Consider the following 24,234-nt stretch of genomic DNA (forward strand, 5'->3'; position numbering starts at 1 on the left):
GTTTGCGGCGCGACCGGAAGTGACGTCAAGCTGCGACGCCAGCGCCTGCAGCTTGCCGCTGCGGGAGGCATTTGGTCTATCTGGAGACGGCGTCTCTCACCGGATGGTTGCTAGAGTGGGATCATGACGGGAAAGAAGTCCTCCAGGGAGAAGCGGCGCAAACGAAGCGGTCAGGAGGCGGCGGCGGCCCTCGCGGCGCCGGACCTGGTCCCCGCCGTCGGCAGCAGTGGCAGTGGAAGCACCAGCGGCTGCGGGAGCGCCAGCGGCTGCGGGAGCGTCACCTGCTGTGGGAACACTAGCGTGAGTGGAAGTGTCACCGGCGGCGGGAGCGGCGGCAGCTGCTGGGGTGGCAACAGCGTGGAGCGCGGTGAGCGTCGGAAGCGGAGAAGCACTGACTCATCTTCCAGCGTCGCCGGCTCTCTGCAGCAGGTGCGTGCGCGTCTTTCTCGCCGCTTCTCGAAGCGGCCGCGTTTTCAGAAGGCGGGCGAAGAGCGGGATGTGACTGCGGGATGCGTAGCCTGCTATCGCTCCTGTTAGCGCTGCGGTCCTACAGGATCCGGTGTCTGAAGTGCACGTTCCTAACTTCCCTTGAACCCCACCCTCGCACGACTTGAACTTAAAATTTCTGGCTTTGCTGATCGTCTGACCCATGTTGCCTTTAGCTCCTTCCACTCCTGTGGTCACCTTTCAGGTCAGTTCAGTTCAGTTCAGTCGCTCAGTGGTGTCCGACTCTTTGCGACCCCATGAATCGCAGCACGCCAGGCCTCCCTGTCCATCACCAACTCCCGGAGTTTACTCAAACTCATGTCCATCGCGTTGGTGATGCCATCCAGCCATCTCATCCTCTGTCGTCCCTTCTCCTGCCCCCAATCCCTCCCAGCATCAGGGTCTTTTCCAACGAGTCAACTCTTCACATGAGGTGGCCAGCGTATTGGAGTTTCAGCTTCAGCATCAGTCCTTCCAATGAACACCCAGGACTGATCTCCTTTAGGATGGACTGGTTCGATCTCCTTGCAGGGTGGGCACCTTAGCCTCCCTGAAAGGTTTAGTTCAGGAACTAGCTTTCAGTGCCCTTGCAAGCCCCGCTTTACTTCTCTTCATCTACTTGATACAAGATGAGAAAATTGAGGATCAAAGAGATTAAGGAAGTTTACCCGTAGTTAGCAATTTGTTAATAACACCTACATTCGAATCCAATATGTGATTATAAAAGCCCTCTTTACTGTGGTACATATATACACAATGGAATATTACTCAGCTATTAAAAAGAATGCATTTGAATTGGTTCTAATGAAGTGGATGAAACTGGAGCCTATTATACAGAGCGAAGTAAGTCAGAAAGGAAAACACCAATACAGTATATTAACGCATATATATGAAATTTAGAAAGATGGTAATGATGGCCCTATATGCGAGACAGCAAGAGAGACACAGATATAAAGAACAGACTGTTGGACTCTGTGGGAGAAAGTGAGGGTGGGATGATTTGAGAGAATAGCATTGAAACATGTATATAATCATGTGTGAACTAGAGCACCAGTCCATGTTCGATGCATGAGGCAGGGTGCTCAGGGCAGGTGCACTGGGATGACCCTGAGGGATGGGATTGGGAGGGAGGGTCAGGATGGGGAACACATGTACACCTATGGCTGATTCATGTGAATGTATGGCAAAAACCACCACAGTATTGTGAAGTAATTAGCCTCCAATTAAATAAAAAAACAAAAGAAATAAAACCCCTCTTTATGCCCCTTCAACCTGGCAAAATACTGCCGTTTAAAAAAAAAGGTTTACTCACATTATAAGATGCAGGAAAAGAATAAAAACACACAAAAGACAATTACAGGACTGCATGCTTTAAATACATACAACACAAATGATGGGAAATGGAAGGCTTTCTTTATGCTTCCTCATTAATTGTTTGATACGCAGCCCCTTCATTAACTCGTCAGCCATGATATTTCTTATTTTTTGTTATTTTGCATTATCTAAGGCTTTTTTCTTTTTTTTCAACCTTTTAGTGTAGTGTTGAACACAGGCATTCATAGCAGGCATTCTTTTCCCATTCCTTTTTGTAGTAGAAACAGTTTTTTAAATTTTATACCAGTAAGTCTATTTGTCATAGGTTCTGAAAGATATCTGATCAAGTTAAGAAAATTTTTAATTTCTGGTTTTCTGAGATTTTGTGGAGTTTTATCAGATACCTTTAGGGCATTCTATTGAGGGGTCATACAGTTTTCTTCCTTTAATCTGATAATGTAATTTTATTGATAAATTGAATTGTCCTTGCTTTTTGAGATAAATCCTATTTGATTTGTTGATTTGGTGGTTGTACTTGACTATAATTCAGTATTTTTATTAAATACATTTTGTGTTTATGTTAAGTTAAATCAGGTTATGGTTTTTATTTTTGTAGTTACCCTATTTTGTTTTAGTATTGAGCTATGGATTGAGTTGGGAAAACGTAACAGTTTTTTTTTTTCCCATGTATTCCAGAGTAGTTTATATCTTTCTCTCAAGAGTGTACTTGACTGTTGGACCATACAGCTGTTTGGGTCTGGTGGATTTTTCTAGGGGTAGTGTTTTTTTCCTTAATGCCTCTCATCTTTTTTTCTTCCCCACTTTCTTCGATAATTATAGGTATATTCAGTTTTTCTATTCCTTCTAGATTTAGTTTTGGATCAGTTCAGTTCAGTCAATCAGTTGTATCCTGCTCTTTGTGACCCCGTGGACTGTAGCACACCAGTCTTCCCTTTCCATCACCAACTCCTAGAGCTTGCTCAAACTCATGTCCATCGAGTCGGTGATACCACCCAGCCATCTCATCCTCCGTCATCCCCTTCTCCTCCTGCCTTCAATTTTTCCCAGCGTCAGGGTCTTTTCCAGTGAGTCAGTTCTTTGCTTCATGTGGCCAAAGTTTTGGGGTTTCAGCTTCAACATCGTCTTTTCAATGTATTTTCGGGACTGATTTCCTTCAGTATTGACTGGTTGGAACTCCTTGCAATCCAAGGGACTCTGGAGTCTTCTCCAACACCATAGTTCAAAAGCATCAATTCTTCGGCGCTCAGCTTTCTTTATGGTCCAACTCTCACATGCATACATATTGGAAAAAACATAGCTTTGACTAGGTGGACCTTTGTGGGCAAAGTGATGTCTCTGCTTTTTAATATGCTGTCTAGGTTTGTCATAGCTTTTCTTCTAAGGAGCAAGCATCGTTTGATTTCATTTTTGGATATCACCATTCTTACCTTAAATAGTTTGCATATTTTTAGTACTCTATTATTATGAGAAGACCAGTAGTAAGGACTGTGTAAGCATTTGCATACAGAACTAAACTGTACTTTTATGAGAAGTACTTCATTGGGAAATCTTACAAATAGGATGATGATGTGTGCATTTATAAAATCCATTTTGGTGACAGTATACAAAACAGATTGGCAAGACCTTTGATTAGATGTAGGGAGTCCATTGTATGTGAACTCACTCACTCAGTCATGTCTGACTTTTTGTGGCTGTGGACTGTAGCCCACCAGGCTCTCTGTGCATGGGTTTTTCCAGGCAAGGATACGGCAGTGGTTTGCTATTTCCTATCCCAGGGGAATCTCCTCCATCCAGGGATCGAACCTGCATCTCTTGGCAGGCAGGTTCTTTATCACTCATGCCACCTGGAGGTAATCTAGGCAAAAAGGATGTTGCGTTGGATCAGTATTCTGGCAGTAGACTTGAGAGACTGGATAGATTTGGAAAATAGGAGGCAAAGTTGATTGAATTATCTTAAATTACTTGCCTGCTTTGAATATGATTGGATATTTAACAGTTTTAAAAATGACAGTAGCTTCTGGTAAGCAGTGGTACTTAATTATATATGTGATTTGTAACATTTTGCTGCTATCTTGTTTCTTTTTAAGAATTAAGAAGAATGACCATACATACAAAAAATTCTTGGGTGAATGGTCTACTGGAGGAGTATCGTATTCTTCAGAAGTCTGAAATTGTAGAAGATTATTCAGTATTGAGTATATTTCCATTTGTGTGTTGTAAGATATTATTATTTCTTCACTTTTTATCAATTTGCTGATAATTACAGCCTGGAGAGTAATGTCAAAGAATACTGAGTAATTAAATAGTCTTTTCTGTGGTTTTAAATAACTGATTTATGCAACCAAAGAATTTGGAGATGTTTAATAAAGATTTTATTAAATGATGTATGACTTTATAGATGTATTTTTATTGTTTAATGGTTCTTTATGTCTTTTAATTTTAGGAGACCAAATATCTTTTGCCACCTCTGGAAAAAGAGTTATTCTTGGCAGAGCACAGTGACCTTGAAGAAGGTGGATTAGACCTGACTGTGGCATTAAAACCAGTTAGTTTCTATATATCAGACAAAAAAGAAATGCTTCGGCAATGTTTCTGTATCATAGGAGAGAAGAAGTTACAGAAGATGCTTCCTGATGTGTTAAAGGTACTTCATGACATACATTAGCAGGTTCCCCACTATATAGAAATATACAAAAACTTTCTTTGTAGCAGTCATTTTACTTAATGGAAATTATAATTGTATGTTTTCAACTAAGCTACTTCAAAAAGATAAAGGGATTTTGCAGAACCATAATGGCTTTGTGTATTGAAAAATTTGCCAGAAAGAAATGGGACACTTTACTGTATTTAGGTAAGGAATTTTTTGACCTTCTGGGAATAATTCTATTAAATATTGGCAATTTAAGTAACTAGGTTAGACATACACTGATTCTTTTCTTTTGCTTTAAGAAGTAGTATACTGCTGTGTAACAGTATGTAATAAAAGGAAGAAAGTGAAAGTGTTAGTCACTCTCATGTTAGACTCTTTGTGACCCCATGCACTGTAGACCACCAGGCTCCTCTCTCCATGGAATTCTCCAGGCAAGAGTACTGGAGTGGGTTGCCATTTCCTTCTCCAGGGGATCTTCCCGATCCAGGGATTGAACCCCGGGTCTTCCACGTTGCAGTCAGACTCTGCCAACTGAGTCACCAGGGAAGACCACAGTGTGCAATGATAGTTGATAATAGCCTGTATTTCATTAAATTCATAAATGTTTTTCTATGTTTATTTCTGAAAATTACTCAGAAACATATGTGGTGTTGTAATTTTACTGATATGGAAAAAAGACTTGGACAAGTTAAACCCAGCAACATATATATCTAAGATGAATGGAGCCAGGGCTTGAATATGTAAGCCTTTAGTGGTATTAGCCTAACATAAATAGGAGAAGACTATTGAGAGTCCCTTGGACTGCAAGGAGATCCAACCAGTCCATCCTAAAGGAGATCAGTCCTGAATATTCACTGGAAGGACTGATGCTGAAGCTGAAACTCCAATACTTTGGCCACCTGCTAAGAAGAGCTAACTTATTTGAAAAGACCCTGCTGCTGGGAATGATTGAGGGCAGGAGGAGAAGGGGATGACAGAGGATGAGATGGTGGAATGGCATCACCGACTCAACGGACATGGGTTTGGGTGAACTCCGGGAGTTGGTGATGGACAGGGAGGGCTGGCGTGCTGGGGTTCATGGAGTCACAAAGAGTCAGACACAACTGAGCGACTGAACTGAACTGAAATAGGCTGCTGTTAACAATATCTGGGCACCTGACTCACTCTTTAGTTTGTTCTTTCATAGTAAACATTACTTTAATATTCCAATTAAAACTATAAATTATAATGTTTGCTTGTTAGCTGGAAGGTCTTCAGATTTTATCCCATAAAAAAGATTTTTGTGACTTTTCATTGGTTTGACTGCACAACTTTGCTAAGCAAGACTTTTTTTGTTTTTTAAATGCTTGTTGTTTTCTAGTTTACTTTGGTGCTGTATTATATAAATGCATTTTTAAAAATATCATTTTCTTTAGAACTGTTCAATAGAAGAAATTAAAAGACTTTGCCAGGAACAGCTAGAGCTCCTGTCTGAAAAAAGAATTTTGAAGATTCTTGAGGGTAAGAATGCATATTTCTACCTTCTGGTAACTTACTATAGATATTTAATCCTGTATTTAGCATAAATCATGAGGTATTTTTACTTGACTTCAGCTTTATTCTTAGTCATTAACTAATGAATATTTTTACTTCTCTGTATACAAAATTATAGTTTATATCTTAGAATAGCATCTCTGGAATGGACTTGTTGATGTATGTGAGGTTTTTCCAAATCAGTTATATAGGTAAGAACTTTCAAGTTTGTGTGAAAAAAAAAATAAAAATAAAAAAGGTTATCCAAAATTCTATAAAAAATTAATTATTAAGAAGGCAAAGGCTTCTCTTAAGATATTTTTTAGTTTTTTGCTTTCTCATTGCTTCTAATTATCCATTGAATACCATTTCTGCTCTAATAAGAGCCAAATGCAGAGTTAGAATAATTTCTTGCAAATTCCTGACATTTGTCTGTCTGCCTAAAGTAAGACTCTTCTTTGTGATACATTACCTACAGAATTTTGGATTTTTAAGGTGGTTTTTTTTTTTTTTTGACTCTACAAGGATTTTACTATTAGCATTACAAGAGAAGGAACAAAAAAATGGAGACTTTGAATTTCTAGAGATAACGTCTTTTTTTTTTTTTTTTTTTTTTAACCGAGATAACGTCTTTTTAAAATGTAAAATGGTTTAATGGAATTTGTAACTAAGAAAAGATGTGTACATGTGTGTATAGTCTGTAAGTATATATATGTATATATACACATTCTTATTTATATACATTTAGTGCATTTATAGAATAGATAAATAGGATAGATACCTAAAAAGGCATTTTAAATATAATAATTAAAACTGTCATCTTTCAACAACTATCCGGTTTCTTAATCTGTCACTTTATAGATGAAACCTTCTGTATAATGATAAGTTGCTCTGACTTTTTGTCTTATAAGTGTGTTTTCATTTTTTTTTTTTAATGTCATTCACCAGGTGACAATGGTATGGACTCTGAAATGGAAGAAGAAGCAGATGACGGCTCTAAGATGGTATCTGATTTAGTTAATCAGTAAGTTAAAAGCATTTATTGTAATTTCAGAATTGCTTTATCATCTCTGGTGATTTCTTACCTCAAGAATGTGATTGTTTTTCTGTGTTATAGTTATATAAAGAGGTTCAACAATGTTGGATTGATTTTTTTACTTGTAGTGATTGGTCTTTTTGATTTGTGAGGATGGAATTAATTGCTTTGAGGATTAAGATAATTTTATTAAACTGCTACTCAGAAACAGGACTATAACAGTGCCAACACTGAAGCAGAATCACATCTCTCACTTGGAATTTGAATATATATACTACTACTGATACCCACTGTTTATTAAGTACTTACTATAACAAACATGTTAATAGTTTAGAAGACTTTATCTCACTGAATTCTCCTACATACCTCTTAATGTTTGGTGATAATAGCATCTTTTCATGGATCAGAGAGTAAGCTGGTTCATTTGATATCAGTTCAGTCGCTCAGTGGTGTCCAATTCTTTGCGACCCTATGGACTGCAGCATGCCAGGTTTCCCTGTCCATCACCAACTCCAGGAGCTTGCTCAAACTCATGTCCATCAAGTTGGTGATGCTATCCAACCACCTCATCCTCTGTCGTCCCCTTCTCTTGCCTTCAGTCTTGCCCAGCATCAGGGTCTTTTCCAATGAGTCAGTTCTTTGTTTAATATAGGTACATTTAATTTGACTATTGTGATGGTGAAAAATAGCTGAGTTTTGGAATGCCAACTAATTAAGAAATGACATGCTAATTTTCTAGGCTATTCTGCTCTGCCATGGGCTTATTAAACTTTCACCCACTAATTTTATCATCTGTTCTGATTTTTTACTAAAATATTTTTTTTTGGTCATCAGCAAAGACTGACTTGTATCTCTGTTTGCAAAGTTTGGCTGTAGGCAGTAGCCCAAATAAAAACATAACCAGAGATAGTAACATAAATCAGTAGCACATATTTAAACTGAAACCTGAGTATATTTTCATTTCTAATACAGTGCTATTGGGTAAGTATCACTGGAAAAAGACAATTTAATTTCATATTATAACTATAGAGAGAGCATCAGCTACTTATACTGAAGCACTGAAAAATCATTGTATCTTGGCTGCCTCATAATCAGTAGATTTTTGGTCATCACATTCATCTTGCCTCAGAATGTCATAGGATGGTTTATACTTACCCACAAAATATAAAATGTACACATTTCTACAGTCTTGCTATTGACTTTTTTTCAAAATATGTAGCTTTAAAATGCTTATATGTATGCTCATCTAATTTAGCTAGTTTAAGCCTGTCACTTTTTAGTTTTACATTTTAGTTTCTTAAATAATCTATATTAATCATCTTGTTTCTTGATGCTTTTTACAGAGCATCAACTTTTGCTTGATTACTTTTATTTTGCCTTTGTTTAAATGTGTTTATTTTTCCAATTTTTGAGGTGTTTTCAAGGTTAAGTCCTTTATTGTTCACACCTGAACACTAATGCTGCTTTTCTACTGTTAGAAGCCATTTAATGGATATCTAATTAGATTAGAAATTTGTTTCTTTTTTAAAAATTGCAACAAAGTACAGTATTTGACTTCTGAACTTTTCTAATGAAAAAAAAGGTGATTAGATTCAAAGTGACTATTGTGAAGAACTGAGTTTTACAATGTTACCATGAGATAGGTCATGTTAGCCTTTAAATGCTGCAGTGAGTAGGTTAAGCAATCACATATATTACCCAAAATTGTCATAGTAGCCACTTGTGGACCTGATAAGTGTCAGATCATTGAGATTCTTTTGAGTTATTTGAGTATATAGGCTTTAAAAAAAATCATATTTGTAAGCTACAGGATGCCAAATAAATAATAATATCAAGAGCATTGTATGCCAGACACTGTTCTAATCACTGTACTTGCCTTCATTCACTCATTGGGTTTGTACACTAGCCTTGTGAGGTGGGTGGTATTAGTATTATCATTTTACAGATGACAGATAAGGTCTAGAAAGATTTGTGTGCCTGAGATCACACAAATGAATGTGGAAGTAGAAGGAGTGTTAGTTATGAAGAGACTTTAAGTATTCATGTAACTGGACCTGGCTTTAAAACACTTAACCTTCTCTAAAATCACTTTGTACATGTGTAAAATATGGGTAATACTTGGCCCCAATAGGATAATTGGGATTAAATGGTAGTGGAGTGGTAAAGAATCCACCTGCCTAGTGCCGGAGATGACCCGCTAGAGTAGGAAATGGCAATGTGCCTCAGTATTCTTGCCGGGAGAATTCCATGAACAGAGGAGCCTGGCGGGCCATGATCCATGTGGTCACAAAGAGTCAGACATGGCTGAGCAACACTAATGTGACTTGGTTTGTTATTTAAAAATTTTTTTTTACTATTTTGTTACGAATCTTAATTATGAATAGGGAGATACACTGCACTGTGAAACAGTGAAGGTGGGACAGGGAAATAATGTGGGAAAATGTTGGCCTTAGCCCACATTGCTGACTTGACAGTTTGCTGCTTGCTTTGTGCTCAGAGGTCAGTTCAGTCCTGTTAATTTCTGTTGAGTTGAACTGAACCTGGCGGGCACGCTCATATAAACTTCATTCCAGTGCTTCAGCAGAGGGTTGCTAGTTAACATGTTTGGTACTTGGTGCTGAAAAGTTTCATGTTTTTTATTACCTGCTGGTTTTTTACTCTAACAGATAACAGTAGTCTGACCTTTTTGGATGCTGAGGGAACAGTTATGAGTAGGCAAGAACCTTCAAGGAATTCTGCAATTTGGGAGAGGAAAATAAGGCTGAATACATTGAATAGGTAGCTTCTGTGGAACACAGGATTAATAGGCAATAGGAAAGGAAACCTTAGCAAAGTAATGATAACTTGCAAAGAAGTAGAGTTAGAACACAAATGTAGTTTCAGGAACTAAAACAATTCTGAATTCCTAAATTTAGGAGACAAACAACAGATTAGCCATGACTGGAGGTTAGCTACATCATTGTGCTAAGAAATTAAATTGAATAAATAAATACAGAATAGTAGAGAGAAACCACACAGAGAAAGTGTAAATCCTTATGTATAACTCATGGTTACCTGGAAGACAGTTTTAGACCTATCTTGAACATACTAGAAATCCCGGAAAGAGAAACAAATAGCTAGAAAAGAATTGAAGAAATGATAGAAGTAACATTTTTTATTTAAAGACCTAAGACTGTAAGGACAAGGATAACGATCTGGTTATGAGTTGAATTGTGTCCCTCCAAAATTCATATATGGAAGTCCCTAACCCTTAGCACTTCAGAACATAACCTTATTTGGAGATTAGGTCTTTAAAGAGGTGATTTGTTTGTTGTTTAGTCCCTGAGCCATCTCTCATTCTTTTCCGACCCCATGGTCTATACAGCTCGCCACGCTCCTCTGTCCATGGGATTCTCCAGGCAAGAACATGGGAATGGGTTTCCATTTCCTTTTCCAGGGGATCTTCCCCACCCAAGGACTGAACCTGCGTCTCCTGCTTGGCAGGCAAATTCTTTACCACTGAGCCACCTGGGAGGCCCAAAGAGGTGATTCAGTCAGTCCAGTCTGACTGGTGTCCTTATAAGACAAGGGAATTTGAGAGCCCTGAGAGACACCAGGGCCGGGCAGACACAGAGCAGAGCCGTGTGGACGCTGTCTGCAAGTCAGGGAGAGGCCACAGAGGAAGCCAAACCTGCAGATACCTTGATCTTCAACCTCCACCTTGCAGAACTGTGAGAAATACATTTTTATTGCTTAAGCCAGCCAGTCTTGGTATTTTGTTATGACAGCTCTAGCAGACAAATACAAACTTATATGTATATGTGTGTACTTGTGTAAATTTCCTGGTGCAATTTTCCCCCCGAACTTTTTATTTTGGAAAACTTCCAACTTATATTTTGGAGAACTTTAAACTTATGTAAAATTGAATAGAATTATATGATGAACATCTGTATACTTTCTGCCTAGATTCAGCAACAGTAAGATCTTGCCAGTTTTGCTTTCTCTCTCCTTATATTTCTCTTTTTCACCAGGAACCATTTGTATTAGGTCGCTGGAGCTGCCAGAGCAGAGTACCATAGCCTGGCTGGGTTAAACAGCAGAAGCTTATTTCCTCACCATTCTGGAGGAAAGTCCAGGATTAGGGAACTGACAGGGCTCTTTTCTCTGCGGCCTCTCCCTTTGACTTGTATATGGCCACCCTGTTGCTGCCTTTTCACTTGGTTGACTTCCCTTGTGTGTCTCCCTGTTGTCTCTCTCTGTGTGCTATTCTCCCCTTAAAAGGTCACCAGTCATGCTGGATTAGGGCCCACCATTATGGCCTTCAGTCCATTAGGTTCAGTCGCTCAGTCGTGTCCGACTCTTTGCGACCCCGTGGACTGCAACATGCCAGGCTCTCCTGTCCATCACCAATTCCTGGAGCTTGCTCAAACTTAGGTCCATCGAGTCGGTGATGTCATCCAACCATCTCTTCCTCTGTCGTCCCCTTCTCCTGCCTTCAGTCTTTCCCAGCATCAGGGTCTTTTCTTTTCTTTTTTTTTTTTTTAGGGTCTTTTCTAAGGAGTCAGTTGTTTGCATCAGGTGGCCAAAGTATTGGAGTCTCAGCTTTAGCATCAGTCCTTCCAATGAATATTCAGGACTAATTTCCTTTAGGATTGACTGGTTTGATCTCATTGCAGTCTGAGGGACTCTCAAGAGTGTTCTCCAACACCATAGTTCAGAAGCATCAGTTCTTCAGCGCTCAGCTGTCTTTATGGTCCAACTCTCATATGCATACATGACTACTGGAAAAACCATAGCTTTGACTAGACAGACCATTGTTGGCAAAGTAACGTCTCTGCTTTTTAATATGCGGTCTAGGTTTGTTATAACATTTCTTCTAAGGAGCAAGTGTCTTTTAATTTCATGGCTGCAGTCACCATCTGCAGTGATTTTGGAGCCCAAGAAAATAAAGTCTGTCACTGTTTCCACTGTTTCCACATCTATTTGTGATGAAGTGATGAGACCGGATGCCATGATCTTCATTTTTTGAATGTTGAGTTTTAAGCCAGCTTTTTCATTCTCCTCTTTCACTTTCATCAAGAGGCTCTTTAGTTTTTCTTCGCTTTCTGCCATAAGGTTGGTGGTATCTGCATGTCTGAGGTTATTGGACTTATTTTAACTTAAATTAGCTTTTAAAGGCCCTATTTCTAAAATGGTCACATTCTCAGGTACTGGAGTTAGGGTTTCACATACGAATTTTTTGTGAGCAAATAGTTCAGTTCATAACCTATCAAAAACTAAGTTGCAGATGTCATAACATTTCATGCCTAAACAATTCAGTGTGCACTTCTTAAAAATAAGACCAGTCATCACTCTTCAGAAATAATCAGTATTTCAAGTAGTATCATTTAATGCATTGTTCATACAAAATTTCCCCAATTGCTAAAATAAATTTATAGCATCTTTATTGATTCTGATCCAGAATCCAGTGGAATTCATGTGTTATGTTTGACTGTTAGTATTACAAAGTTGAGTTTTCTTTTTGTTTATTTCTGGGTTTGTTGTTTTTTTGTTTTAATTTTGGCTGTGCTGTCTTTGTTCCGTCACATGGGCTTTCTCTAATTGTGGCACACAGACTTCTCTTGTTGTGGTACACAGGCTCTAGAGCATGTGGGCTCAGTAGTTCCAGGTGCATGGGGCACTCTGGTTGTGGTACACCTGCTTAGTTGCCCTGCGACATGTGGGATTTTAGTTCTCAGATCAGGGATTGAACCCACGCCCCCTGCATTGCAAGGTGGGTTCTTAATCAATGGACCACCAGGAAAGTCTGAAAGCTGAGTTTAAAGAGAAGATACAGATAGAAGAGATAAAAGCTTAATGAATAGTCCAAGAACTTAGTTCACATCTTAAAGGAACTTAAAAAATAACAAATCAAAAGGAAGTAGAAAGAATAACAGAGGTAAACGTTAAAACTAAAGACATAGAAAATAGAAGGATAAATTTGTAAACTTGATTTTTGTAAAGGCAAGAAAATAAGATGAATTCTTCTTAGATCTGATTAAGGAAATAAGTGGAGAGCAATTAAAATCGAGATTAGTGAGGAAGGAAGAGTCATGCATTTTATGAGTTTGAAAGAATAGTGAGAAACCACATGCAGCATTGTATAAACAAATTTGAAGCTAGCAAATGGATATTCTATCAAAATACACATTAACCAAATTAACTTCTTCCTAAAGTGGAAAACCTGAAGAGATTAACAAACAAGAAATTAGAAAGGTAAAGAGATCTGTTGAAAAAGACAAGGTGAATCCACAGCATTACTTAAAATATTCAATACTTGTTACGTGTTTATAGCTAATAAAATGTTCAATAATGTTATCTGTTATAATTTCAAATAGGTTACACCTGTGCTATTTAAATTAGTCCAAGCCCTAGAAAAAGATGAAAAGATCTTCAATTTACTTTATGACTTCTCCATAGTTTTAATATTCCAAATCTCATACATAGTGTCAAAAAAAATGTGGGGGGATTATAGGCCTTCTCACTTGTGACTATAGATGCAAAAATTGTAAGTACAACATTAGCATATAGAATCCAGCAGTGTATTAGTGAATAATTATACTACTGACCAGGTAGGATTTACTCTGGGAATTTATAGCAGACTTAATTAGAAAGTCTTTTAGTGTAATTCATTTCAATAAATTAAAGGAGAAAAGTTCAGATAAGTAGATGCTGAAAATGCCTTTGATAATACCCAGCAGTCATTTCTAATATAAGCTATAGGTGAAAGAGATATAGAAAACTATTCAGATACAGTAATGACCCTTTGACCAGACTTAACCACCCACTTGGTGAACTAAAATGAGGAATCAGACAAGACCGTTCGTTTTCAACATTTCTTGAAGGTTCAAGCAAATGCAGTTAGACTAGAAAAAAACAAAAAGCCACACATATGCAACGTGAGTGGTAGAAAGTAATTAACTGGTCAAAGGCAGCTAAAAAGATGGGATGATGGAAGCCCAGAGATTGGGGTGATGTACTCTGAAGATGGAGAAAGGAGCGAAAAGCCAAGAATGCAGGTAATCTTAAGCTGGAAAAGACAAGGAGATGAAACCTCCAGAAGAAATGCGGCACTATCTATGCCTTGATTCTAGTGTCCCAAGACTCACTTGGGATTTCTGACCTGAGAACTACAAGGTAATGTAAGGTATGTTGTGTTAAGCCACTATTGCCTCTGTAATTTGTAACAGAGGCAATAGAAAACTAATGCAAGGTACTTGACATAAAACCAGAGTTACAGATTGTTGCCTATAGCCATAGAGATATTTTGCTCAAAATTTAAATATTTAAAGTTTCAGATGGTTTCCAGCTTTTAAAAATCAGGTGATAGTTCACCAAAATTTTGATTTTTGAATTGCTTAGAAATCAGATCAGCTTTTCCTCAGGGGGGACAAAAAACAAAAAATTAGAGCTAAGTGTAGGTACTTTCTTTTTGCGTGGCATGTGTGTGTTTCACTGTGCCACATAGTACTACATTTGCCTGTGTGTTTAATGTACAGAATGTCTAGAAAAGGAAGCTCTGGTTCAAGGGAAAATACATAAAGGCCAAAGGTTTGCCTTGGAACCAGTTCTGTCAGTTTTTCAGGGTCTTATCAACTGGGACATATACCTTTACCTTTTTATCCCAGTTTTGATGAACACAAAGAACTTTAAATAGATCTGGATAAAGCAGTCTTTATTATTAAAAGCACATGGAAATTTTGATGTTTTCTTTTAATGAGCAACTTATGTGCTTTTGTTATAGTGCTTATGGCAAAGGAGATAGTATTAAGGATTCTTAGGATTGTCTAAGAAGCTGTAAAATGACCTTTCAATATGAGGTATATATGTGTATGGTATTTAATATGCTTTATGTGAATTAATTTTTTCATAAACCATTACAGTTTGAAAATACAGTACACACAGATGTTTATGCACAATTTTATTTTTTTTATTTTTTATTTTTTTCATTTATTTTTATTAGTTGGAGGCTAATTACTTTACAATATTGTAGTGGTTTTTGCCATACATTGACATGAATCAGCCATGGATTTACATGTGTTCCCCATCCTGATCCCCCCTCCCGCCTCCCTCCCCATCCCATCCCTCTGGGTCTTCCCAGTGCACCAGCCCTGAGCACTTGTCTCATGCATCCAACCTGGACTGGCGATCTGTTTCACACTTGATAATATACATGTTTTGATGCGGTTCTCTCAGATCATCCCACCCTCTCCTTCTCCCATAGAGTCCAAAAGTCTGTTCTATATATCTGTGTCTCTTTTTCTGTCTTACATATAGGGTTATCGTTACCATCTTTTTAAGTTCCATATATATGCATTAGTATATGGTATTGGTGTTTATCTTTCTGGCTTACTTAACTCTGTATAGTGGGCTCCAGTTTCATCCACCTCATTAGAACGGATTCAAATGTATTCTTATTAATGGCTGAGTAATATTCCATTGTATGCACAATTTTAAAAAATTTAAAATTATATTTTCAGTTTTATATGATTTATATGTTTATAAAACAAACAGCTTTATATGTTTGTTGTATTCTAAGGTCAGCTTTCAAATACATGTTTTTTCCCCCAAACTCTTTTGATTTCTGTTGCTTTTTGAAATTTTGATTGCTTAGTCATACTTAGTTTACAATAGTTCTCTTTCTTTCTTTTTTTACAATAGTTCTTTTTTACTTTCAAAAGTAACAAAAAAATAGTAGTTATAAGAAATTTTTGACAGTGCACTACTTAAAACTTGAAATTAGTGTTAACTTATAACAATTTTAATAGAAATGAAATGTAGTAACTAAGAAGATAGGATATTTATAGTTTCTAAATACCTTCATTTTTAGAAAGGTGAGGGTTGCGATTGTCACTTTTGTTCACCTTAGGTAAATAAGTGAGCAATTTTATGTTGTATTGAGATGGTGTAAAACCTTAGCATGTATAATTTTGCAGTATTTTAAAACTTAGATATCGTGACAAGAGTTGTGTATGCTACCAGTTGCAGGTTGCTTACCAAGAACATCTGTTTTAAGTAAATAAGATAATATGCCTGCATGTGGAGTGCTATCTTCATTTGGAAAAGAAGAAGCTTTATTGTAGCCCAAGTAGCACTAAAAATGAGAACAGGTATTAGCTTGGCATATACTGTGAGATGATTGCACTAAAGAATATGTTTGTAATGAAATTTAAGTCTTGAATAGTGCAATAAAATAACCAGGATTGTGGTTTCACATAAAAATAAAAATACAAGCACTTTAGGGAAATCTTAGCAATGTTTTAGTATTGTTCTCATAAATACTTTTATGAATTTTAAATTAATATGCTTTCAGTGAATGATATTGAGGGAAATGTCAGTGGAAATGAAGCTGTATTTCTCTATGGATAATAAGCAATATTGAGATACTATCCCAGTTCTGGAAGGCAGAGAAGTTTAGAAACCCAGCTTCTCAAACTTAAAATATACCACAGAGTAGATTCGCCAGGAGTGTTCTGGAACTCTAGTCACTGCTCCTTAGCACAGGATGGGCATATTCTGAACTTCAGTTACTGAATTCTAGTTCTGGATTCTTAACTTTTTGGAAAAATAATATACTCCTAAACAGGTCTTAGGTAGGAGATTTTCCATAATACGTATAAGTTGAACAACAACTAGAGTTGTGTTTATGACCACTCTTGTATTGTGGACCTGATAGTGATATGTGGTAGAACTCTGATAATGTTTGTTGGTTGAATAAAAAAAACATTTATTTTTCTTCTGTTTTTGGTAAGGGGAAAGCATCCATGCCCTTTTTGATGAAGTATAGCTGTCTTGTGGGTTCAGCTCACTGTCATTAGAGTACTCAGAGTTCGATTTGTTCCAATTCACGTCTCTTGTATTCCTTGAATGTGTATGTATAAGTAACTTTCAAAGGGGCAGTAGTACTCAGCCAAATGCTGAACTATCAACAAGTGTCAATAAAACTGAACTCATTGGGAATAAAAGACTGTTGCTTCATAAACTGCTATTATTAAGCTTCAATGGAATAAAGTATTTGAATAAAGTTTATAGTGCTCTGAAAGTGAAAGTGAAAGTTGCTCAGTCGTGTTGGACTCTTTGCAACCCCATGGACTGTACATGGAATTCTCCAGGTCAGAATACTGGAGTGGGTAGCCTTTCCCTTCTCCAGGGGATCTTCCCAACCCAGAGATAGAACCCAGGTCTTCCGCATTGCAGGCAGATTCTTTATTGTCTGAGGCACCAAGGAAGCCCACAATGCTCTGGAGCATTGAATTAATGGGCAGCATGAATCTACAGTACATGATTAAGTAAGCATTTTTATCAGTGGATACAAAAAAGGCATCAAGTAAACCCAAGACCAAGCCTTGTTAGGAATAATACCTTCAGAAATTGATCTGTGACTCATCAAACTCACATGACCCACTCTGGAATGTATGAAGTTGTTTTGTAACAGTTATTTAACTATTTATTTGTTTATTTAACTCATGAAAAATTTCAGTGTACAATGAACCTTGAATACCTATCATACAGTATGTTTCCTCCCATATTATTGGAAACCTCCTCCTTTCAACTTCTGCCAGTTTGATAACTTTGAAACAAATCTTGATCCAGTTCTTTTTAAATATTTAGCAGATGGGCACCTCTCTGAAATCTTTATACATATTCCTTGGAATGGGAAGGCCTGAGCTTCTCAGAGGTCTTAGATAGGCTTGAGTTGTAACTGTGTTTTCCGTTAGAGAATTTTGAGGGTCTTTGGAAGCATTTTCTGATTTTGTAACTGTCTACACATAAAAAAATTGTATTCTTTGTGTTACAGAAACCTAATTTTTAAACTATATTTGTTCTTTTTTCATCAGTCATTTTAGTGCCTCGTCTTGGTGCTTAAGCACTGGATTAGATGTAAACAAGTAGTTTTCCTATTCTCTGCTCTTTCCTTATCACTTTTTAAAAAAATTTAAGATTTTCTTAATCGCTTACCTAATTCTTTGTATTAATAGTCTTTTCCATTTCACTTGAAAAATAAATCCACTGATGTTCAGTACACTAAACTGGTTTGTTAATGCCTGTTCTTTATGCCAGTACACTTTTCCCACCATTTGAAGGTTTTACTTACCAAGAGTCACTTGTATTTATTTCCAATACAATTACTGTAATTTTATAATATGGTTACATATAAAAACTGATGAAATAGCAGTATGAAAAGATTAGTTGATCACATTGAATGCTTTGGGAAAACTCAAAGTACAGTTGTTGTTAGCTGTGGGATAACAGCAGTAAAAGTTTGGGTGGCACTGTGTGTGTATATATGTATAAAGGGTTATCTTTTTCTGCACTCAGGAGTTTTCTGTTTTAAATAAGCCAGAAGTAGAGATGTAGACAATGGCTTATGTGAGTAGGGTGAGCCTGAGCTCTTCTTTGGATTCTTATCCAGAGATTGGTGAATGAAGATTCATTCCTGTTTTATGTCAACCTAAGATGCTTGAATTATATATGTAACTTTTAAGTGTTTCCCTTTGTTAAGTTTTTCTTTTCCAGTAAAGTGATACCACCTGAGTTAGAAAAAAGTGATTTCACTGTATTAGATTGTTTTTACTTTTTTATTATGAGAAGTGTCATCTATCTAGAAAAGTAGAGAGACTAGTATAATGAAACCCCCAAATAACTATTGCCTAGATGTAACAGTTATTACCACTTTTCATATTTGTTTCATCTGTTTTCTTGAAGCACTATAAAGTAAATTGATTCTAAATGTTTATGTTTGAAATTTCAGAGAATAAGTACATTTTCCCACATAGCCATGTGTCTTGTGTCTGTTATTTAACAGCTTGTTTATTCAAATGGTAAATACATGCACATGTACATAGTATGATTTTTAAAAGTATATAGTGAAAATTAGTCTCACTCTTTTTTCTATTTCCCATTCTGAGTGCCTTCCTATAGGCAACCACAATAAACAAGTTCCTTGTGTATCCTCCCTGAGATATTCTGTACATTTACAAATGTATAAGTGTATATATATTTTTTCTTCTCACACAAATTGTAGTGTACTGTGCAAACTGTTCTGTACCTTTTTCCATTAAATATTTTCCATTTAATAGTATGCCTTTTCTTGCATTTTGTTTTACTTAGTGCATATAAGGCTTCCTGTATGTGTGTGTGTGTATGTATGTGTGTGTATACATACACACATATATATACACATACATGTATATATGTATACACACATGCATCTGTGTACTATTCCATTGTTGGATATAGCAAAAGTTTGTCAATGGACATTTAAGTGTTTACTATCTTTTGTTACTGCATATAGTATGAATATATCTGTATGTAAGTAATCATGTTTTTCAGTGATTATATAAATACCTGTAAATTAATTGTTGGATTAGATGTTTGGGCATTTGAAACTTTAATAGGTAACTGCCATAATTGACTTTCACAGAGTTTAAACTAACCTATATCTGTCCCCACAAATGTGGGGTATATGTTTTCATATACTTTAGCTAATGATGTTATCTGACATTTTGATGGTTGTTCATCTGTTAGGTAAAGAAAGGGTATCTTACTGGAAGGCAGGTATGCTCACCACTATACCACCAACACTGCACTGGGAATTTTAAGCTATAATCTCGTGAAGTGAAGTGAGAAGTGAAGTGAAAGTCATTCAGTTGTGTCCGACTGTTTGTGACCCCGTGGACTATACAGTCCATGGAATTCTCCAGGCCAGAATACTGGAGTGGGTAGCCTTTCCCTTCTCCAGGGGATCTTCCCAGCCCAGGGATTGAACCCAGGTGTCCCACATTGCAGGCAGATTCTTTACCAGCTGAGCCACAAGGGAAGCCCAAGAATACTGGAGTGGGTAGCCTATCCCTTCTCTGGGGGATCTTCCTGACCCAGGAATCGAACCCAGGTCTCCTGCATTGTAGGCAGATTCTTTACCAATTAAGCTATGAATGAAGTTGACTGTCTTTCTGTATGTTACAGAGCTGTTTGAACTTCCTTTTCCTATGAGTTCTTTTGTCATTTTTTTACCTTTTGTGTGTATGTGGGTAGAGGGTTTTGGTCTTTTTAATCGTCCATTGTTTGTGATATGGGTTCCAATTGTTTGTTGTTGTTGTTTTTTTTTTTTCTGCTTGTGTTGCTTTACTTTGCTTATAAGCTTTTATTTATTTATTTATTTATTTTTGCACATGTATAAGTATTTCAGGTTTATATAGTCTGATTTTATCAAGCTTTTTTAGTTTTGGGGTTTTATATTTAGAAAAGGCCTCTCCATTTTGAAATTATAGATTTTTCATACTTTCTTCTGGTACTTTATGGTTTCTTAAAATGTTGAAATCTTTGATTCATTTGGGATTTATTATTGGTTACCAGTTGTTATTGCTCTTGTTTGTCTTTTCATTGAAAATTTCCACTGTAACATAATAATTCCATCTTGGTTTAATAGCATATCTTAGTTTTACCAGTAGAAATAAGTATTTTCCTGTGAAGCTTGGGGTCAAATTTTGAATGAAAACTGACTTGATACTTTGAGATACAGATAATGACTACATACAATTTTTAGTGTTACCACTTGGAGAACTATATCTTTACGTAGGAGAAAGTCTACATAAATGTAAAAAATGAAGGTTCTCGAGTTAAACTAAACCTGCATTTTTAACAGCAGACCTCCACACCTTACTATATCTGACTTATGGCAAGTTACTTAACCTTTCTGAGCCTGAATTACTTTGTTTGGACAATAGGGGTAACATCAGTACCTACTCATATGATTGTGATGATGATTAAATCAGAAAAAATTATAAAGTGCTTAAAATAGTACTTGTTGAGAAGCAGTGAAAAAATGTTGCTGTATTTGCTCTGGAATTTTTAACTTTGAATTTGTAACAATCACAATTCTTAAAATTCCACTTTACATTGATGAGTACTGGGGATTCCCTTCCCCAAATTCTTTTTATGAAACCCTAAAGAAAGCAAAATAACTCATTGTTATTTTTAACTATTATTTTTTACTGTTACTGTGTTTTTAAAAAATTTATTACTTACAAGTTTCTAGCTTTTTCATTTATTACAAAAATAGTTTAAGAGAAAACTATTTTAAAGCATAGAAGGATTTTTTTTCTCCCACAAATGTGATCAATTTGTTAAATTGCCAATACGCTATGCTCAGTTATTTATTTATTTATTTGTATAGTCCAGGTCTTTGTTTTCTTTACACCCATCATTATGCTCAGTTAAACTCAGTATGTATTCTAAAGAGCATTGATTACCTGTACCCTACTTATGTCCTTTTAAATTGTTATTAGGCTGTGATCTTTAGGCAGGCTATCAAAATAATAGGATAAATTTTTCAGAAAACCGTCACAGAAAATACTACTAATCATTGACAATATTGTGACTTAAAACTTGGATAGGACTCCAAATTTAATGTTAGTAGAATGTTTGCATAGCCTACTTGTACCCCTTTAAATAAAGCACTTACAAAGTGATCTCATACAACTTAAAAATGGAAAGTCTTGAAAGCAGGAGTATAGGGATAGAAGAAAGAGGAGAACCTCTGTTTCCTTTAGTCACTTTTGTATGGAATAGAGCCCCCCGTTTAGAGAGTTGCCTTATTTACAAAGACTTGTAATTGTAGAGAGGCAATTTATAGAACAAATTCTTAGAGAATCGTGGATCAGAGAAACTGGAGTGTGGTAACTGATTTTTAGAATTACATTATTTGGGGAACAGAAATGGAAACAAGGGTTGAATTTTGCTATCTTGAGTAATGACCTTGCTGAGGGAAACATTAGAGGTGTGGATTAATTTGCTGTTTGGAAAAGGCCCTTTGAGAAAAATAGTTTTGCTCCATTCCATGGTGTTCGAGGGTTACATTTGAGCACTATGTGATTTCATTTTTGTGAACTTGTTCTAAGACTTGGCAGTACCGTAATTTGAAAAATATTAAAAGTGTAATTTAGAACAAAATTCATTAAAAAAAAATTATATAGTTATGTGGGTTTGGACAAGTTTATCAACCACCGCAGCCACAGTAAGACCCCTTCCATCACACTCAGAATTCTCCCCATGGCTCTTTGTAGTCCACTCGTTCTCCTGTCTCCAGCCCTTGACAACCACTGATCTGATTTTTGTCCTTATACTAGTTCTTTTTCCAGAATGTCATATGGATCAGTACAGTATATAGCCTTTTGAGCCTGGCTTCTTTTACTTGGCATAATGCAATTGAGATTTGCTTGCGTTGCTGTGTGCATCAGTAGTTCCTTCCTTTTCCTTGGTGAGTAGTTGGTATTCTGCAATGTGGATGTACCGTAGTTTGTTATCCTTTCTCCAGCTGAGGCCATATAGTAGGCAGCAAAATGACTCTCTGGTCTTTAGAACCTGAGAATGTCTTTTGCATACTGACAAAAGGGATTTTGCAGATTTGGTTAAGGTTAAGGACTTTGAGATGGGGAGATTATTCTGAATTATGCAGGTTATCCCAGTTATCTTCCCATTGAGTAATTTAAAGGGAAAGAAGAGTAGGTCAAAGAGATGTGCCTGAGGGGACCTTGTGACTGGAAGCTGGCAACCAGCCAGGCAGCAGGGACTTTGGTCCTCGCATATCAGGGAACTGACTGCCCAAATGAGCAGGGAGTGAATTCTCACCTAGAGCCTCCAGAAAGGAAGGCAGTCTGTAGGGACTTTGATTTGAGTGCAGTGAGACCCCGCCCAGACTTCTGACCTACAGAGCTTTGGTATACATTTATGTTATTTTAAACTATTGACCATGTATGTATGTGTTAGATCTGTTTCTGGACTCTCTTCTGTTTCATTAATCTAGATGTTTATCCTTTCTCTAACACCATTACTGTCCTAATTACTGTAGCCTTTTAGTCTTGAATATGATAGTGTGCATCCTTAAACTTTGTTATTTTTTTTCAAAATTGTTTTGGATACTCTAGTTTCTGCCTGTGTCTCATTTTTAATAGTACAAAACTCCTTAGTTGGTAGACTGGCTTCCTTCAGCCTCTATTTTACTCCTAGGATAGTGGAAAGAACCAAGGGTTATACCTATCGCTAGGCTAGTTTGCCTGATTGTTAGCTGATTTTTGCCAGAACGGGAAGAATCCTTCTGATGCAGTTCTCTTTCTTTTTATCCTTCTGTTGAGGTCTCTTCCCAGTATTTTTCTTTTGGACAAGAGATTGATTTTTTTTTTTTAGAAACATAAACCTTAGTAATTCACAAGTGTGGTTCTTTTTGGATAAGTCCTGCAGATCTCCCCAGTGTATTACTCTGATTTAAAAACAAACTCATTCGAGTTACAAGAAAGAATCCTGCCCAGAACTGTATTGGAGGTAAAAGAAAGAAAGGTGGACTGATGTTGGTTTGAGAACTTAAATTCCAAGGATAGACATAGGGCTTTCTTATAATTCAGGGTCAAGACTGTAAATTAAGCTGCTTTAAGGAGCAGTGCAGATGGTAGAAGAGAATTGGGAAAATTAAAACTCTCTTTCTTTTTTCTTTATGAAAAAGAGTACAAAAAGCATTGCGAGATTCTTAAACTCAAGCCAACCATGTGTTCCTTCCCTCCTTCCTTTACCTCTTCTCCAGTTGTTACAAAATTCTGACATGGTTTTAAAGTGTTTGAAATATTTAAATGTCATTTAAATATAAATTGGAATTCCTCTAGTTTTCCTACCTCTGACAGTATGTTTTATCATCTGGGGGTGACATTTTTTATTTTCCTAAAGCTGGAAATAAGATGTATGTACACATAATTTTCTTATACTTTAAGACATTTCTTATTTTGTTTCTATCTTGCCTTTTATATTCTTTAGTGAAAATCTTTAAATTGTATTACAGAACTCTGAATGTGTATGGTAGTTTTAGTTGTAAATCTGTGTCTGGAATTTTTTTCAGCTTCAGATGATACTGATGTAAAAGCATCTAGCTTTTCACTTTTCAGCCACAAGGCGGTGTACTGCCTCTACTGTCTGCAGTTGTTTTTTTTTTTTTTTGGTGACTTTCTTCAACAGCCAGATCAAATCCAACTTAAGAAAAAAGGAACATTATAAAAGTTCACTTTGGGCAGTAAAAGAAACTATTTATGACAGCAGATAGTTTTATAGAGGGGTCTAGTTTTATCTGAAGGTGATTCAAGGAACTTTCACAGAGAAAATAAAAAATAAAATTAAGAAAATTCATAAAATAATTCATTTCATTGCTTTATTA

General features: G+C 36.6%; 1 protein-coding gene across 1 annotated transcript in view; it reads left to right on the forward strand.

The window, feature by feature from the left end:
- Positions 1 to 24,234, forward strand: part of CAAP1 (caspase activity and apoptosis inhibitor 1) — a 62,707-nt gene continuing 38,473 nt past the window's right edge. The window contains exons 1-4 of the mRNA XM_043891198.1: positions 1 to 429; positions 4,265 to 4,465; positions 5,887 to 5,971; positions 6,932 to 7,007. Of these exons, the coding sequence (XP_043747133.1) occupies positions 124 to 429; positions 4,265 to 4,465; positions 5,887 to 5,971; positions 6,932 to 7,007 (668 nt within the window). The 5' untranslated portion in view covers positions 1 to 123. The remainder of the gene's footprint in view (positions 430 to 4,264; positions 4,466 to 5,886; positions 5,972 to 6,931; positions 7,008 to 24,234) is intronic.

The sequence above is a fragment of the Cervus elaphus genome, chromosome 29 (assembly GCF_910594005.1).
Source record: "Cervus elaphus chromosome 29, mCerEla1.1, whole genome shotgun sequence".
NCBI lineage: Eukaryota > Metazoa > Chordata > Mammalia > Artiodactyla > Cervidae > Cervus > Cervus elaphus.